Below are 19573 nucleotides of genomic sequence, written 5' to 3' on the forward strand. Positions count from 1 at the left end.
TACGCTATCTTCAGACCCCCTGATCGACGTGTAGGAAGATGTCAACCTCGGTTCGCAAATTTGTACAAATCGTTCCTGAAAAGAATATTCATTTCACGAAAACCAGATACGTTACTACCATTGGCAACCATGTTTTAGGTACTTACTACTGTTTACGAACACAATTCCTGACAAAGTTGCCGAGAATCTGAAATTGCGAATAGAGCTGCCACTTTTCGGTTTATCGTAGAGCTATCAACTAATATGAGTAAATCACGCCACGTATCATGTTTTACATGCGATAACTGCTTTCCATCGACTATTTTTTACCTTTGTTTACTGTCGAGGTCTTTAAAATAGCTTTCACATTCTAATACCTCCGACGAGACTAATTGGGATTATCACAATACATAGACACTGACTGTCCAGAGGTGAGGCAGAAAGCACGAAAGAAAACACGAAACAATAAAACCAACATGCAAAGAAACACGGGCTCTTTAAGCGAGTGGTGCAAAGTACAATACGGTTGTACTCACTACACTCCGTAGCTGGTATCTTACTTAATGTCCACAAAATGAGAAAACTTTTGAAGATTACAAACCTACAACACAGAAAAACATCATTATTATTTACATCTTGGATCTCGGCAAAACCTGTAAGTAATATGAGAATCTACATTTCCTTTTTTCTGAGCAGTGTCCTCGGCTTTCGGTTCCGAATTTTGTCTTTTTCGTTAGGATGTTATTCATCCTCAGAAATAACATATTTTTAGATGTGTAGATACAATCGTCTCTATGTGTACATTACCGTCTGGTAGAAAATGCGTAAATAGAGAGTGCACGAGACTGAAAAAAGACATAAAGGTACAGTCTTTCTCGTACATATGGCCATAGAGAGCTTTTAGCTACTACTGCTCATCACAAGATGGCCGTACAGTTCCGCTTAACTTAAATCAGAGTGGCTCATTATACATTCTTAAATTCATTCAACTTAATAAGCACCTACGAAGCCTTCCTACAACTTGTAGCTGTCTCTTAGTACCTTTTTTCCTATATTTAAGAAACTGGCACCATTCACTAAAGCGGTGCATTATAAAAACTTTATATGCCACCGTCTTTTTCCTAAAAGTCAGTGATTTTTTCCTCATCTAGACGTTAGGCAAATGAATTCACATGGAAAACAGTCTAAAAATAATCATCTGCCAATCACAATACCATATCCAATCCGAGACTGGGCACAAATTCGAGTACAGGCTTCGCCTGGGTTTGACTTAATAAATTTAATTTGTACATCTGTAGGAACCAGAGAAACTGGTGCCCAAATATTTCTATGAAAATAAAAGAATAGTTGAGGCCCTGTGTGTTGCTATGTTTGCTACCCGTCTAGTTAAATAGTTTTTTGGTACCTCAAATATCGAAAATGATAGGCAAATTATCAAACTAGGGTGGCCACACCCATCCGCCCTGCACCCAACCTTTGTAACGCTGCTAGCGCTGTAGAGTACGTAGGATAACGTCACAAGCAGTGGTGCCATTTTTACCTTTTGTCAGAGGAGTACGTAGCTTCTAACACTCAAAACACAGAAACTGGAATCTGTACCAATCTTCAGTAAAAAAGCATAAAATGGTCAGTCGTAGAAGAAAAACCCCGAGCAAAGCCCCGAGTATGTGCTCCAGTCGTGTCTGATATGGCGAAGCTTGGAGTGGATGAAGTGGTCATACTGCGCTGATGGCCGAGCCCAGTAGCTGCTACCCAGTGCGCCTCAGTTGCCGTCGCAGTGTCAAGCGGTTTACTTCTGAAGTTGGGGCTGCTTCTGCGCATCGCTACTGTTCCCCGTCAAGGTAAATAACTTTACCTAGCTGTATTTTTCTTTTTACTTAAAATTTGATTGATAATACATTCTCGATAACTTCATTCAGTTTGTTTACTAGCTTATGTCGTATATAAAGTGAAACTGATGTTTGATATTCAGTACCGTGTGTGTAGCTCCGCGTCAGATTTTAATATAGTCCCGGTCATCAAATAATGTTTCTCGTTGCCGCATAGTGTGGGTCCAAAAATTTCTCTAAGCCAAATCGCTATTCATAGAGCGCTTGTACTTGCATAATTTCGCGAGGAAGATTTTTGTTTGCAGTGACAGAGATAAAAAGGTTTTTCGTCATGAAATAGCTGCTTTCCACCTCTTTTTTACGTTTTTAAATGCAGTAGTACGTGCCGAAGTTTACGCTTATCACTATATGTTACATGTATCGCTAGCTCGACACTTTGTTGTTTTCCTAATAGAATTTTTTCAGATAACACTATGTTTAAAGCACACCTGCAAGTTTCAAAATTTTGCTACATGTTTAGGGGCAAACTCGTACATGTCTCTCAGGAAACTTCTGACATCATAACCTTCAGTTACCGAACTGTAACGTAACATCCAGTAATAACAAGCACATAACTCGTTAACTTCTCTTTTTCTTCGAAATATTCCTGGATTAAACAACTGGAACTACCTTGTGTGGTTACTTGATACTTTTATTTTATTTTGAGTAAGAATAAGGGTTCAGAATCATTTAAACTATACAGTTTACATGTTTATATAGCACATGATAGGAAATAGATACTTCAGGGATGTCGAGTACATGTCTGTGAGGACTTAGTTGTGCAACGTTATAATGTAACCTCACAGATATCAAATGGCCATACTAAAGCTACTATAGATATAGTAAAACTAAGAAATTATCTGTTTCTAAATTAGTTCTGGTGCTCAGCAAGTAATTTTATTTTCATTTCCTGTAACTGTTTTCAGACTAAAAGGAAAAATACTATGCACTTAAGTTAACAAAACATCTGATGTGTGCTTTCACTTCTGTTATACTTCTTTGCAACATTTTTGTTGGTTAATAATGGTATCAGAAGGTTTACTACTCTATGTGTATAATGGATTTCCAAGTGATCAGTTCACGTATAGTGGAATCCAATGGAATAACAGAATTTCCCCTTCTCTTGAATGTAGGAAGTCTCTTTTATATATTTTTCAGTTTGGTTCAGTTGCATAGTTTGCTCGTATTGCAATATTTTACTTAAATTTAGGCTTGTTTACCTTGTTACTTTTTGTGAATTTCTACTTCATTTACGAAGCATACAAGTTTGAAGCATATCCCTCATATTTTAGAATTGTTACATACTTCGACACATGAACATACAAGCACACAAGAATATTAGCTTCCAAGAGGAACAATAATCGAACCGTTAAATAATACCTATTAGTAAAATCGATATATATTCGCCAAAGGGATATTTAAAATAATATCAAACTCAATGAAACGTTTTCAATAAATTGAGAGCAGTGGTTCATTTTTGTTCATTATTGCCTAAAAGCTGTAGATAAATTTTTTTGGGTGTTCTACAGTTATGTTCAATTTTTTTGGAGATATTGGTTCTGATATGCACGAATTTATAATTATGTGGTATATTAGATAAATTTTTCAGTGCTGGAAACGGGTGTTCAGAGCTCCATATCTGGAGTTAATTCTGTTTGAGAACAATTTTATCTTAAAAATTTCAGTTTAAAACTGTCATGCAAACAGATATACTTTGCAAACTTTCTGTTTTGTCAAATAGCTGCACTGTTTACAAATATTTTACTGTAGACTGCTGTGTTTACAGAAACTGATTTGTTGCAATGAGAATTAAACCAAGTTATAGGTTTACTTATGGGAAATTCTCAGTCCAGTTTAAATATTATCTACAATAATTTTGATGACTTTTTATTAAGTTATCACCCAAAGACACTGTACATGTTTCTGAAGTGTTAATACATTTATAAAAGCACACTTATACTAGTGTGGCAAATATTGCTGATCTGTCATTGCTACTTTAGGCTTATCTATTATAGGTCTTAGTTTCCCATCACAATAAAAACTCGTATTTATACTTGCACGATTTACTTACATTCTGAGTTAGAACTCCAGCTAAATAGCTAAATTTCAGACATGTTTGAATGCTAACGTGTAGTTGCAGTTGCCAGTTGCTAGTCAGTTTGAAGTATATAATGCGGATTTCCGAACTTTTTTAACTGATTAAACAACTAGCTGTAAAAGCAAAATTAGAAAATTTTGGCTCCAAGTATTTCAATAATCGAATCTGAAGGTAGCATAAAGTAATAACTTCAAAACGAAAAATTAAAATTTGATATTGTATTATGTCTCTATAATTGTCGTTAAGTGTCGTAACATTCAAATTGGCCTAGGCCTATCGAGGAATTTGCCAGATGGTGGCGGGCATAGAGATTTTAAATCCCCAAATGCACAGCCTGAAGCACTCCGTCTTCAGGCCACAAGTGGCCCGTCGGGACCATCCGACCGCCGTGTCATCCTCAGGTGAGGATGCGGATAGGAGGGGCGTGTAGTCAGCACACCGTTCTCCCGGTCGTTATGATGGTTTTCTTTGACCGCAGCCGCTACTATTCGGTCGAGTAGCTCCTCAATTGGCATCACGAGGCTGAGTGCACCCCGAAAAATGGCAACAGCACATGGCGGCTGGATGGTCACCCATCCAAGTGCCGGCCACGCCCGACAGCGCTTAACTTCGGTGATCGCACGGGAACCGGAGTATCCACTGCGACAAGGCCGTTGCCCGCACATACTGACATAGTTTCTTTTTGTTTTCTTACATCATATCAGTAGAGTTCCAGGACGTTAATTTCAACCTGTCTCAGTTCATCTTTGCTCCATAGCATCAATATGTCGACGGTAGATTTAACGCTGACCTTCCTTCGATATTTTCCACTAAGGTGCCATTATTTAGTTTTATAGCTAAAGATAAATAATTATTGTAAACTCAGAATTGTTAGATGGATTCCTTAGAACAATACAACATCATGAAAGAGTGCCGTTCATCCTATTGGTGATACAGATCATCATGCATGAAGCATTTTGCGTTAGTCAAAATGGGGTTCCTCACTGTGCTGATTGTGGAAAATGTTTGCAAGTTTTTGTTTTTCCCTGTTTTATTAAAACGCGTATTTTTTCTTTCAGTGCAAGGAGACCAAGTGAGTCGAAAAAACAAAATATTTGGGACTGAACTATTTCAAGTCATACGCTCAAAACTAACACATTATTCGGTTCGCTACCTTCTTATCTTTGTACAGCTACATACAACAATATTTTATGAAATTTGACATGTATTTTGTATGTTTTTATAAGCTCACAAGTTTCAGAGATAATCTAATTTATGCGAAATTAGCAGCTACAATCAGTACATGTTACTCGTTCTACCTAAAGTATCTTTCTCAGTTAATGTTTGCCCCTTATTGAAATACGTATAAATTTTCGTTTTCCTTGATCGTGCCTAAATTGTGTCAGATTTGTGAGATACAGGTCCCTAAACCGCATGTTTTGTACAGCAGTATCGTTGTCATCAGGTTCCCATTACACATTGCATACTTCGTGGCAAGTCTTTTTTTGCCCTTTTGTACTTTTTCATTTCTCCATGTTTCATCGATAGTTCATTTCTCTAACACAATGTTCCTTGTCTTGAATGCAACGCAACTGCCAATGCTGTTTGCACAAATGAAATGTGTTGTCTGCCATTCTTACGTAATCGTGGCACGACTACTGCTTCATCATAATAAAATATTGATCTCAATACAGCTCCCTACCCCCCCCCCCCCCTCCCCGCCATTTTATAGTGAATGATATTTCTGTAGAAGGTAGATATGCTCACTACTGGAGGACTAGGAAGGGATGATCAGGAAAGAACCGCAATCTCAATTACGAACAAGTATGACATGCTGACAGTTAACCGCATACAGGGTGAACTAGAACGCCACCGACGAGAGCTAATAGAAAGTATCTAGAGGAAGTAAAGCTGTGAGGACTGGGCGTGAGTCGTTCTTGGGTAGCTCAGTTGGTAGAGCACTTGCCCGCGAAAGCAAAGGTCCCGAATTCGAGTCTAGGTCCGGCACACAGTTTTAATCTGCCAGGAAGTTTCATATCAGCGAACACTCCTCTGCAGAGTGGAAATCTCATTCTGATTTAGAGGAACAAATTGAGGATAAGAACACACGTGTGGAAACATCACCCAACGACATTAGGGAGCGTCAATATTTAAGTAATTCCTTGGCAATAAACAAGAATTTAAAATCTGACAGATCACAATCAAGGCTTCTTCCAACGGTCCTCACACCATTTACGACGTCAGGTGGCGTGTAATACATCCACGCCTGTCCAGCAATACCGCAGAGACCACAAACTCACTGTTGACGAGGCGACAGCGTTGCAACTCAGGTTTGCTTCCGAACGGGTAGGCTACTGGCAGGCGTTATCCTTGTAACTTAGACGATCTGTATCGTCGTTCGATGACGTTTCCGGACATGGGCTATTACCATTAATTTGTTCCTCAAGACGTCGTATAAAAAAACCTCGAAATTTGTCAGTGTAGTACAGGTTTACCCTTTATAACGCGACATTCTCCTACTGGAAACAAGTACCAGATTGAAGACGATCCACGGGGCAAAACGGCTTAACTCTGCAGGATGAGCAAAATAAAACTGGCCTGAAAAATATTTCATGCACCTTCACGTAGGCAACCCACCTTACATCCGATTCATGTGATGTAAGTTTGGTTGCCTACCTTAAGGTGCACCGCTACGGTCGCAGGTTCGAATCCTGCCTCGGGCATGGATGTGTGTGATATCCTTAGCTTAGTTAGGTTTAAGTAGTTCTAAGTTCTGTGGGACTGATGACCTCAGATATTAAGTCCCATACTGCTCAGAGCCATTTGAACTATTGGAACCTTAAGGTGCATGAAACATTTTTCGGGTCAGTTTAATTTTACCCACCCAGTACAAAAGATAATGGCGCTCCTGAATCCAGTGGTGACAATGCAAAAAATGGTTCAAATGGCTCTGAGCACTATGGAACTTAACTTCTGAGCTCATCAGTCCCCTAGAACTTAGAACTACTTAAACCTAACTAACTTAAGGACGTCACACACATCCATGCCCGAGGCAGGATTCGAACCAGCGACCGTAGCGTGACAATGCAAGTACAGCCTTGTGCGGCCTTTGTGTGTGCCTGGGAAATATACTCAATATTTTAAGGGGCTGCCTCAACAGCAAAAGAAGAGTCCAGTCTCATATGGCGTACCACTTTGGAACGAACAACGAGCTTCATGTTCACACTTTGTTCTTTCTGATAACTGGCAGATGGGGTTGAGATGATCAACTCTGTTTCGAAGACGTTAAAAATCTGCATTACAATTCTACATTGTGACCTTTGAGACTGGGCAGTAGGATTGGAAGCTTAAGTACCCTAGTTGGATAAGGAAAGTATTACATGCCAGACGCTGCCACAAGTGTAGCTTACAATTGTGCGTAATGCTTGAACGATTTTTTTAAAAATAAGTTGTTGGTTCAGTCCACAAAATGGACATAGCTGCAACGGAATAGAGATTATTGGTATTATATTTCAAGAAATACCCCCTGTTGAAAATAATGTTAAGGTACTAGTAATCAGCTATAGAGATCTTCATTAAGAAGTGTCAGAGTTTGGAGAACTTTTGTAAATCAGTTGAGCTCGGATAATACACACATCAAAAACGGTTTTGCATGACCAGGTTCGCAGAACTCCTGAAGATGGACATTGACTGTGGATATTGTATCACAGACACAATCCCTTTGACTGTCCACCGATGTCACTAAACCCGCCCAAAGATGTAACCAACCATGCATGAGCAGCGCCTAGTAGACGGAGGGGATCCGACAGCCGATCAGTTACAGTCATTCCACCAGGAAGGAGGTACACGGCTCGCATTGTCTGTAGTTCGGCCATGCCTATACGGTCAAACCGCGGTTCGGTCGCGTCCGCGTTGTTACTTTGTGCCAGGAAAGGCTCTCAACAAGGGAAGTGTCCACGCGTCGCGGAGTGAACCGAAGTGATATTATTCGGACATGGAGAAGAAACAGTAACTGTCGATGACATGCCTCGCTCAGGCCGCCCAGTGGATGACCCCTATCTACGGATTATGCCTCGGAGGAACCCTGACAGAAACGCCACCATGATGAGTAATACTTTTCGTGCAGCCACAGGACGTCGTGTTACGACTCAAAATGTGCGCAATAGGCTGCATGATGCGCAACTTCACTCACGACGTCCATGGAGAGGTCCGTCTGTGCAACCACAACACCATGCAGCGCGGTACAAGCGGGCCCAACACAATGTCGAATGGACCACTCAGGATTGGCATCACTTTCTCTTCAACGACGATAGTCGCATATGCCTTCAACCAGACAATCGTCGGAGACGTGTTTGGAGGCAACACGGTCAGGCTGAACGCCTTAGACACACTGTCCAGCGATTGCAGCAAGGTGGAGAATCCCTGCTGTTTTGGGGTGTTCAAATATTCTTAAGAGTGTTTTAAAGAAGAGTAAAGTGTGAGCAGTGCTTGTCTCGCACACCTTGACTCCCGAACAAAAACAACAACGCTTGGACGCCTGCTGCGAGTTGGTTGAACTGCAGCATGCGCACAATTTTTTTTTTCCGGGAAAAAATCGTCACAGATGACGAGACTTTGTCTCATCCGTGTGAACCTATCCCGAAATGACAAAGTGCAGAAGCGTCTACGCTTTTACACATAACTGACGTTCTAGCCAACTCGACGCGCGAGTTGAACATCTCAAAGTAGGGGGATTTTTCTAACAGTTTCATATGGTTTTATCAGCATGCAGTGCGTTACACTGAAGTGAAAACTAAGAAGAAAATCCGAAGCATTAGAACCACCATCTTAACTTTTATCTGTTTATATTAATCCAGCCTCGAAACTTCTTGGACTGATGGGTTTATCCGACCAGGAATGGTGACAACATTAAACACGAATAACAATAATGCATACAGATGGTCGTTCTACCGGTCGCAAAGAATTGTAAGCCGAATCATTTATATTCGTGGAGATTGTGTTTACGTGTACGAAGTTAGAATGACGTCCGACCATGTGTTGGAATGCAACTTCGTGCAAAGAAATAGGAAATTCCTCCTCCCAAAGAGGACATACCTGTCTAATTTGTGTTTCCCGAAACTAGGAAATGTACACCTACACGTGATGAAAACCATGTAACGTTTCTCCACAGACAGATAAACTGAGAAAATATTTACCAGGTTTCGGTTGTTGTTGATGTGATGCCGTTTGATACATTACGTGATTGTTCCTTTTACATTACCTATGTAATACCGAAAATAGGACCTATCTGTATTCTTCGTTCCATAAAAACGTAGGAGTATATCACGTTTTAATGTAAGCTTTCTGTACTTCAGTTGCAGCACAGATAAAAGCACACTCTGGGCCACAACTAACGTTGAATTAACTTCTTAAACGCGTGAGTGGATGTCCTGCATTCGAAACACTACTCCTCTTGTCATTTTGGGTTAGATCAACGACTAGATCGTGTCAACAATAAGAGGACACCTTATTTGAAATTCGTGATTAGAGGACTTAATTAGCGATACGACTAACCGCCATTACCCTTAAATATTTTGGTTGCTAGGGTTCTACATTTCACTGAAGAATTCGGACAGTTATAGAATAGTCTGGTAATATTTTAGTTGCCCGCCACCTTTTTTTTTATTTTGCCATATACAATCGCACACACGTGCACATCTATGAATCACATAGAATAGTTACATTGAGACGTTTGATGATAACTGGGTCCACAGGCTCCTGGAAATTTTTAAATGAAATCAGTCCGCTTTTGTTTGTTAAAATATTATTTATTGTATACTTCGTTATTATTTATTTACTGTATGTTTTAACAGCCAAAAGCGGAAATGACTTCATTTAAAAATAGTTACATTTATTGTAAACATAGCAGTTATATCAGTTAAGTTCAGCCGCTAATAAGTTATAAGCAAATTTATACACTGACACATCAAGCGTTGCTAGTAGCGTTTTTGTTCACGTAAGGAGTTGTTATCCACGAAACAAAAAACACTGCAGCGTCAATCACCTTCTTCGACGAAAAATGTAATTCGTGTTATAGACAGAAACCAACAGCCTTGGCAGAGTGGTAACACCGGTTCCCGTCAGGTCACCGAAGCTCGGCGCTTTCGGGTTTGGCTAACACTTAGATGGGTCATCGTGCACGCCTGCCAAGTACTGTTGACAACTGGAGTGCACTCAACCCTTGTGGAGCCAATTGAGGAGCTACTGTATTGAGAAACAGCAGCACCAGTCACGAAAACTGATAACGGCTAGAAGTGTGGTGTGCTGACCACATGCAGCTTCGTATTACATCTGGTGACGCTTAAGGTCTAAGGGTGATACGGCTGTCGGGCGGCACTGTTGGGCGTTCAACGCCTGTTTGTCTGTTTGTTATAGTCAGGAGCAAACGTAAATTCGGTCCGTTCATAGGTACGCAGTCACAACATTCCCACTGGGTCGCCAAGAGCATCATAAAGAACGGTAGAAGGGAAAAAACATCTGCGGTATTTCATATACCTCTTATGATACAGTTCACTTCCGCCATCCTCGTTTCGAATAGCTCTACAGACGCGTCTAGCATTATGCGTACTTATGCTGCTGCCTATTTCCGTCCCTGATATTTCATTACTTTCAGTTAATCTTCTGTGTTTCTCTCGGTAACGTACATAAATATTTAGAATCAAGCGGATTTCTGATATACGATAATTCCAGCTACTGTGAGATTATTTAACATTTCGCAATTAGCACTGAAAATTGTACATTAGCGATAATACGTGCGATCATGATTTTGTTGTGTGGATTGCGTAAATTTAATAAAAGTGACAAGCACTGCAGAAATATGAATGACAGCCTTTAATAAAGTCGGGGTGAGTCACGAATCTGAATGGGAGGTCATTGATATCTATGTTCTACAACGCTCAAGCTTTATTCGGTTAAACTTTAACACTTTTATCTACAGCAAATCTTTCACCAGCACTGTGTTTAAACCATTGACTGGTTTAGCTGGTTACATAACATATTAGTCTAGAACAGTCATGTATTGGTGGATGTGTGTCACTACAACATATAATAGGAGAAATTAATCATAAAAGCATCTCCGTCCACTACTAGTACCCTTAAACAGCATTTTCATGGTACCTATGTTCGTGATATTACCTAATAATTTTAAACACACAATCATGATTTTCACTGCATTATCTGTCCGCAGCTCGTGGTCTAGCGGCTAGAGTTGCTGCCTCTAGATCACGCGGTCCCGGGATCGATTCCCGGCCGGGTTAGGGATTTTCTCTGCCCGGGTACTGCGTGTTTGTGTTGTCCTCATCATTTCATCATCATCATCAGTCTTGATAGTGCCTAGACTGGACTGTGAAAAAAATTGGATCATGTAAAAGTTGGGACTTCTTACGGGCGTTGATGATCGCGCAGTTGAGCGCCCCTCAAACCAAACATCATCATCATCAAACTGAATTACCTCCGCCTCATGTGCCACATACTCCAACAGACTATAACGTCTCTATTTCCAACTGTCGGGCAACGTCTTCCCTCACATCTAAATCGCGATTGATTAATAGTTTCACTGTGGATTGTTTATGTACATTTTTCCGATACCTGGATTTTATGTACAGGAGCCAGGCCAGATTTCACCTAAGGAACAGCTAGTAATACAGGAGAAATTTTTAAATAAAAGTAAAACTAATAATTGGTAATTACCGCTATATTTAATGTATCTACTATATTTCGTTCCAGTTGCTACAGTATTATAAGCACATATCTTAACTCCCTACGAAATGGAAGTTAATTTTCTTTTATTTCTTTTCAGGTTGCTGTCTGAACGAGGATGGCCAAGGTAAAGTGAAAGACATTTTATACTTTCAATTTCGATTAATAAGCGCGCATTTTGTCTCACTGCCCCTGCACTAAAATAATATTTTAACCCAGTAGGAGTTGCGTTACCATGATTAAGGCAGTTTCAGATGCAGTAACGAAATGCTTTGACATAACTACTAATTCTGAACAAAATTATATTTGAAGATCTCTAAATATATGAGTACACTAGTGTCTGTGGAAAGGGAAATTAAAGAGAGAAATTCTACGAAATGAATAAAATTTATTCTCCATGTGATCCATCGGAAAGAATAAGTGTATACGCCCATGAGAAACATAAGACGTAGTTGCTCTGTTGGTGAAGACCTGTCCACGGCGAGTGGAATAGATCGGTATGTTCCACGAATGTAATATCGTCACTGACTCTCAGTGTGAAAGTTGAATGCAGGATGGGCAAGCCGTGCATTATTAACACATCTTATTGCGACCATATCTATGGTTCCTGACGCATGAGACACGTGTCCTCAACATCGTGCAAGCACTTGGATTTTTAATGATACCAAGACAAGGGTGAATCAAAGAGTCAATTGTTTTGAGCAGCAATATGTAGATGACAGCAGACGCAGTAGACAATCACGAATTGCAACAGTTAACAGATCGTCCAAAGTGCAGCAGATTATTCAGCTGATCAATGTTCGGTAAGAAAATCTGTGAACAGTCATACCATACCACACCAAATCCTCTCTATGAGGCAAGCACTTCACCACAAAGCACTTAAAAACATAGCCAGGACTGATGAATAGCGCTAGAAGTTGGTACATGCCAACTATGTGGAACTAACATTTCAGAAAACACGGGAGACTGTGAAGGTCGATTGCAAACATTGTACTGTACAGAAGGTAGTGAAGGTATTCTGGATGTTTAAACGTCGTAGTAACCTATGACTACAATATCAGTAAACCACAGTTTGTATCAGTCAACTCATATAAATATCTGCATGTAACTATTTTTAAGGATATGAAATGGAAAGATCACACGAGGTCAATTGTTTGTAAAGTAGATGGTAAACTTCGGTTCATTGGTAGGAAACTGCCATAACTCTAAACATTACATTGCTTAAAAAACAATCGTGCGAGCCATTCTAGAATACTGATCAAGGTTGTGGAACCCAGACCAAATAGGACAAATCACGGTTGTTTAACTTATACAAAGAAGATTATCTCGAATGGCTACGGGTTTGTTTGAACCACAGGTGATTGTCACAGAAATAACGATACGTTCTATTTTGATTTTTGAAATTGAAACGTAGCAAATTCTAATGAAAATATCTCAATATGATGACCTAACTACCTGTATATGATGAGACTGGGAGGTGGGAATTTGAGTAATTGTTGTCATTATATTGCATAATGAGGAGTAACTTTTAAAAATACCGTAATCCAGAAACAAAAATTTTACAGGAGGGACCAAAAATGCTGTAGCCCATTCCTAGACTTCGAACATCCCCCATTTTTGATAAATATTACTACATTGTTGAGGAGTTAATATTTTAGTCTGCTTCCAAACACTTTTCTACATTGTACTGAAAAAGCGATTTGCTGCATGAATGACCACGCACTGGAAATACTACCTCTCTTTCTTTCATTGAGTCGAGATTCTTTAGAGCCCACCAGTAGAGAAAATTAGTTATATGGGCATATCAGTTCACCCAGGGCAGCCAGCGGAAAATAGTCTTACACTTTTAGTATATTCTTCGTATCTCTCCTTACTTAGAGCAGCTATCAAGGCTGGAGCTATTTCATTTGATCCACGATCAGCGTGGTCTGCAGTCTAGCAGAAGAAATTTGGAGACTTATTTTCAATGGCGGTAATCTAGAGAACATAATACGGCAGTTTCCCTGCGTTTCACCACTAACAAGTTTGTAGATCAAACCAGCGAGACAAAATGTTAGGCAATTTCTGTTTTATAATTTCATTAAATTGTTTTACTCTCATTTTATGAGTAGAAAACTCTGCTCGAAGTCTTCGTCTTTTAAGAGACGCTTTAGTGACTTTCATTTCGTATTCCATTGAACAGCAATAGCTACGGACATATACTGCAGGATTGCCAAACCCCAAATTAAAAGCTGTAGGAAAATTTTTATTCAAGAACCATTTACATTTAAACAATTGGGAACGCCCTCGTTGCACTTAGGTAAGAGCTTGCTGATATTTAATTCCGAAGGAAGCTACAGTCTGTTACTTATTTGTCTGTTGTAACGACATTCTCTGGCCTTCAATTTCTACATGAGCTCAATGACACTCTGTTTCTTTGGAGCTTTTGTTTTGATCTGCGGTCCCCACCTCTTTTTTCGTCAATAGCATTAGCAGCCACTATCGAGGAAGCACTACTAAGAAGTCTAGTTATTCTTATACAGAACCCAACTCTAAAAATCTTTGAACACCCAGGAACTTGTTAATCGTTTATTCTGCTCTGGAACATTGTAACTAGGAATTTAGTTTTGCATTATCTTTCCTGCGGCACCGCCGTTTCGGACAGGCCCCAGCTATAAATGAAGACTAATTCCTGTACTGCTGCTGTTTGTTGAAGTGTCTGAGACCTCTTTCATATTTCCGATGAGGCATTAGCCAGGGATGGTACAGCACTTGAATTTTCCCCCTTCGGGTTAACAAGGCGGTTCAAACTCCATCATTTCAGGGTCGTTGTCGCGGTATCTGAAGCAGTTAATAAGTAATTGGGGATTTCGACCCAGAAATTAATGCATCCAGAATAATTCGAAAACTAGTATGCGTCTTTCTGATCGCCAAAACATAACTAAAATGAAAATTAGTCAGAAACAGACATACTAGTTTTCGAAGCATTGTGAATGCAGTTAAAAAAAAAAGGTTGTGTTAGATGAAGATTTTCTGTATGTCTGATCATGAGTAACACTGAAAGAAAAACACTTCTAAATGTTCTGCAAAATTGTATTTATTTGTTCACGAACCGGATTTCGGCTCTCATGCCCCCTTTAGTTGCGAGCTGAATGTCGCGAACACAGGTAAAATGATGTGCGACTTAACACATTATTATTTGTACACAAGATATGATAATGACAAACTGTTTGTAATGTATTGCTAATACATAGAAAGAAGGGTCCTTTCTTGTATGATTATATGATAGCGGAACAAACACTGGTAGCAGTTACTTCTGTAAAATATCTGGGAGTAAGCGTACGGAACGATATGAAGTGGAATGATCATATAAAGTTAATTGTTGGTAAAGGGTGCCAGGTTGAGATTCATTGGGAGAGTCCTTAGAAAATGTAGTCCATCAACAAAGGAGGTGACTTATAAAACACTCGTTCGACCTATACTTGAGTATTGCTCATCAGTGTGGGATCCGTACCAGGTCGGGTTGACAGAGGAGATAGAGAAGATCCAAAGAAGAGCGGCTCGTTTCGTCACAGGGTTATTTGGTAAGCGTGATAGCGTTACGGAGATGCTTAGCAAACTCAAGTGGCAGACTTTGCACGAGAGGGTGCGTTTCTGGATGAGGTATCGAATATATTGCTTCCCCCTACTTATACCTCCCGAGATCACGAATGTAAGATTAGAGAGATTCGAGTGCGAGCGGAGGCTTTCTGGCAGTCGTTCTTCCCGCGAACCACTGCAGAGTGAAAATATCATTCAGGAAACATCCCCTAGACTGTGGCTAAGCCATGTCTCCGCAATATCCTTTCTTTCAGGAGTACTAGTGCTGCATGGTTCGCAAGAGAGCTTCTGTAAAGTTTGGAAGGTAGGAGACGAGGTATTGGCGGAAGTAAAGCTGCGAGGACGGGGCGTGAATCGTGCTTGGGTAGCTCAGGAGGTAGAGCACTTGGCCGCGAAAGGCAAAGGTCCCGAGGCCGAGTCTCAGTCCGGCACACAGTTTTAGTCTGCCAGGAAGTTTCATAGCAGCGCACACTCCACTGCAGAGTGAAAATCTCATTCAGCTTCAAAAACTGTTAAATAATTCTATTGGCTAGAAGACCAATCTTAGCTGGCCAATCACTTGTACAGAAACGCCCATAGAAACCTTTTGAGAATGCTATCGAAATGGTTTCCTACTGTGGGACATTCACTGCTAGACATTAAAGTAGAGAGTTTGATATGAGCGTTCATGAGGGACACTTCACTAAAAATCGGAGGTGTCTTTAATATACTGGGCATATAATTGTTTTATCATGTCATAGTTAGTGATGGAGAGATGTTAATTGTTTTGAATCATCTGCAATCTTCGATTTAATGGATTTCATTCATCTGTTACTTTCATGAAGATATACCTATCTTTAAACGGCAATTTGTTGCAAACTGTAATGGTATTTCATTACTACATGAAATTAAATCCCTTTCACGAGAAGAATGTCCCAATACGTACAAACATTCATAACACTTTTTGCACTGAAACTTCTGCTTCTCTTGTGCCCTCCAATAACAGATGTAGAACATTTAGGCAATAGGAATAGTATGAGATGTAATATGGGATGTAACACTACAAGTATTTTCCACAACACATTGCCCAATTCTCAAATAGAACAACTTTAACAATTTACTTCTTGTTTGTGATTATTGTAAATATAAACATGTATCTCTCTGGAGCTTTCGTCTTCTTGTATCTTGTGCTTGTATTATCCTTTTAAATTCAACCAATAATGTACTCATGAGCCATTTCTAATGACTATTTGAGATTTCCACCACCTTTAATTAGCAGTAATATCATATTACTTGCATTCCCTGCTTCGAGGCGTGAAATTAATTAATTGATTTGTTCCAACATTAGTATTCATTCTCTTTTGACTTCTTTATATTTCACGTAAATGATATACACTAAGTTAGAACTACTATCATCACTCACGCGGAATTACACGACCCACCTTTCTGCTTTCCTTTCCTTCAATTTCCACCGCTCAGTTCTAACAATGACAGAAGAGAGAGAGTCAAAGGATTCTCATGTCGGTTCATTTAGTTCCACGAAGCATTATTCGCCATCAGATTTCTGCAAGTGACGAACGAGTGTACATAATGTACTGGATCTTTCTTTGGTGAGATGCAGTGACAGAAGTATAAAGTGATCCATTTAAACCCATACAAACATCGCCGCCCCCCCCCCCCCCTCCCCACGAGAATACGTTTATTACCTGCCACAACTGTGGCCTGTCAGCTGGAGGAGTCTATCGCTTCATTTTGTTCCTCATATACTCCTACTCTGTCATAGGTGTATTCGAAGATATTCCTCAGCCTAGGTGACCCTTCTTCATCCTTTGACCTTCCAAAGGTGCTCGTGCACCCATGATGGTATATGTATTATATGAGTCACGGTGGGCAGAGGGCAGAGGTATGCGTATGGGACAGTGTCTTCTGCACTCCATAGCGAGGAAATTACAACTCATTGGAATAACTGCTCATCGGTCTTTGATGTCCAACAACGAGTTCTCGAGTGAGTCATTATCAACTGAATGGCTCTTCTATTCGATGTTACAGTCCGTCATAGTTGACAGTGACCTCTGTGATTATCATTAGTTGTCCCTAGCGGGCTAACTCTATCAGCTCCGTTTTATCGCGAATCGAGATTCTCCGGTAACTTTGGACAGTACCATGTCAAGAGCCCATTTCTTGTACAGGTTGACGATAGTGATACAGGCTTAAAATGATGGTTACCTCTTCGATGACCGCTTATGTAAACAGGGATGGCCTACATCTTTTTCCAATAGCACAAAACAAATTTCACCCAATTTAGCATTAAATCAATAACAACAGATGAAGAAGTTAATTAACATCACTTCTTTTGTCGGGCAGTATAACTATACAAAGGCCCCTGGTCAGGAACTTATCTAATGAGGTGCATCATAGCCAGTACGCATCGAATTGCAAATCCAGTCGTGCACCTATCCAAAATGAGCCTCATATTGAACAAGAACTTAAGCTAACTCAGAATGGCTGAGTGGCAACCAGTTGCTAAAATAGTTTTTTGAGACATCTTTGAAGTTGTTCAAGATTAGAAAGTGTAACACTAGTAGTGCCTAGTCAGGCTCTCTTTTTGGAGCTACTCAAGTTCACGTTGGCAATAAAATGGAGATTTTCTACGTTCTGCAATGTACGAATAAAGATGTAATACCATTCGCGTAGTTCATAAGATGATAATCGTCCAACTTCGATTTTTTAAAATAGCATCATATAAATGGACCGTAATTACTTCTTAGTATCCCAACTCCAGTGCGCAAATTCTAATATGGAAACTGTGTGCTCAGTTCACATCCCAACCAGATATTTTGTGACACTGCTACGCCCCAAGGCTCCGTACCTCTGCACAGTGAGTCTGACGATGGTTTGAAGAAAGGTGCCAATCTTCCAGTGCTTTGGACAGGCACAGTAACATTACTCCCATTGTCGAGGTGTTTGGCATGACTCCAGCTCACAGCTAGGAATGACTGAAGGGACTCCGACAGCGCAGGAGTAAGTGACGGACATCCTGAGAACTCATGTGTTATCACTCACGACACAATGTCGTGGTGCCATTTTTCAACAGGACGATGCTCGTCTACACATGGCACGTGTGTCTGTGAATTGTTCACGTGATGTTGTGACACTCTCGTGGTCGATCTGTTCCCAATAAAAAATTTGTAGGAATAGGTCAGGCGTCATCTCCGCCACAGTGCCAAGTACCAATGACATTAGGGACCAGTTACAACAGTTGTAGACCAGCTTGCTTTTGAAGGGGATACAACGGTTTTATGACACCCTTCCAAGCAAATCAGTGCATGCATCGAGGACACAGGAGGTGCAATACGTCATACTGATGGTTCAAATGGCTCTGAGCACTATGGAACTTAACTTTTGAGGTCATCAGTCCCCTAGAACTTAGAACTACTTAAACCTAACTAACTTTAGGACGTTACACACATCCATTCCCGAGGCAGGATTCGAACCTGCGGCCGTAGCAGTCGCGCGGTTCCGGACTGAGTGCCAAGAACCGCTCGGCCACCGCGGCCGGCCGTCATACTGATAAGTGGGCCTACACTCCCAAGTTATTTGTAGAGTTGACTCGATTTTGTAATCATTAAAGTAACATAAAAAAATTGTTCAAATGGCTCTGAGCACTATGGGACTTAACTGCTGAGGTCATCAGTCCCCTAGAACTTAGAACTACTTAAACTTAACTAACCTAAGGACATCACACACATCCATGCCCGAGGCAGGATTCGAACCTGAGGCCGTAGCGTTCGCGCGCTTCCAGATTGCAGCGTCTAGAACCGCTCGGCCACACCGCCTGCTAATGTAACATCACATACCCGCTCAAGATGTGAAGTTTGATTTCGTTTTCTTCTCTCTTTCTGGGGCTGAACTTCTTTTGTTGGCCAATGTAACTATACATAGGTCGCTTATCAGGGAAGAAGCTCAATTTAGATACCTTTGCTTCTCAGCAAAGAGCACAAAATACTTTTCCCATTATTTATTTGAAGAGGATACCCGTGATCATGGAAAAGATAGTGATTGGTGAATAAGAATAGCAATCAGTCACTTAAGCCTTAAAAATGACTGCTTGCTGTCCCTAACCAGCTTTGGTCTTAAGGGTTACAAACAGAGATGACCAAAAGTCGTGGGATTCCTCCTAATATCGTGTCGGACCTCCTCTTGCCGACTAGTGCAGCAGCTCGCCGTGGCGCGGACTCAACAAGTCGTTATAAGTCTCTGCAGAAATATTGAGCCACGCTGCCGGTGTAGCTGTCCATACTTGCGGAAGTGTTGTCGGTGCAGGATTTTGTGCAGTTCTCGATTATGTCTCATA

At 40.5% G+C, this 19573-nt stretch overlaps 1 protein-coding gene and 1 pseudogene across 3 annotated transcripts in view; one reads left to right on the forward strand and one right to left on the reverse strand.

Annotated features, from left to right (window-relative positions):
• The first annotated feature begins 1743 nt into the window (after positions 1 to 1743).
• LOC126298705 (histone-lysine N-methyltransferase 2D-like) overlaps positions 1744 to 19573 on the forward strand; it is a 156073-nt gene continuing 138243 nt past the window's right edge. For 2 of the 3 annotated variants that reach the window (XM_049990130.1, XM_049990131.1), the window contains exons 1-2: positions 1744 to 1820; positions 11762 to 11788. In XM_049990130.1, coding sequence (XP_049846087.1) covers positions 11780 to 11788 — 9 coding nt within the window. In that variant the 5' untranslated portion in view covers positions 1744 to 1820; positions 11762 to 11779. The remainder of the gene's footprint in view (positions 1821 to 11761; positions 11789 to 19573) is intronic. The other variant, XM_049990132.1, reaches the window with a different exon arrangement.
• On the reverse strand, positions 4487 to 4603 carry LOC126300046 (5S ribosomal RNA; annotated as a pseudogene).

This window comes from Schistocerca gregaria, chromosome X, assembly GCF_023897955.1.
Source record: "Schistocerca gregaria isolate iqSchGreg1 chromosome X, iqSchGreg1.2, whole genome shotgun sequence".
In the NCBI taxonomy this organism is placed as follows: domain Eukaryota; kingdom Metazoa; phylum Arthropoda; class Insecta; order Orthoptera; family Acrididae; genus Schistocerca; species Schistocerca gregaria.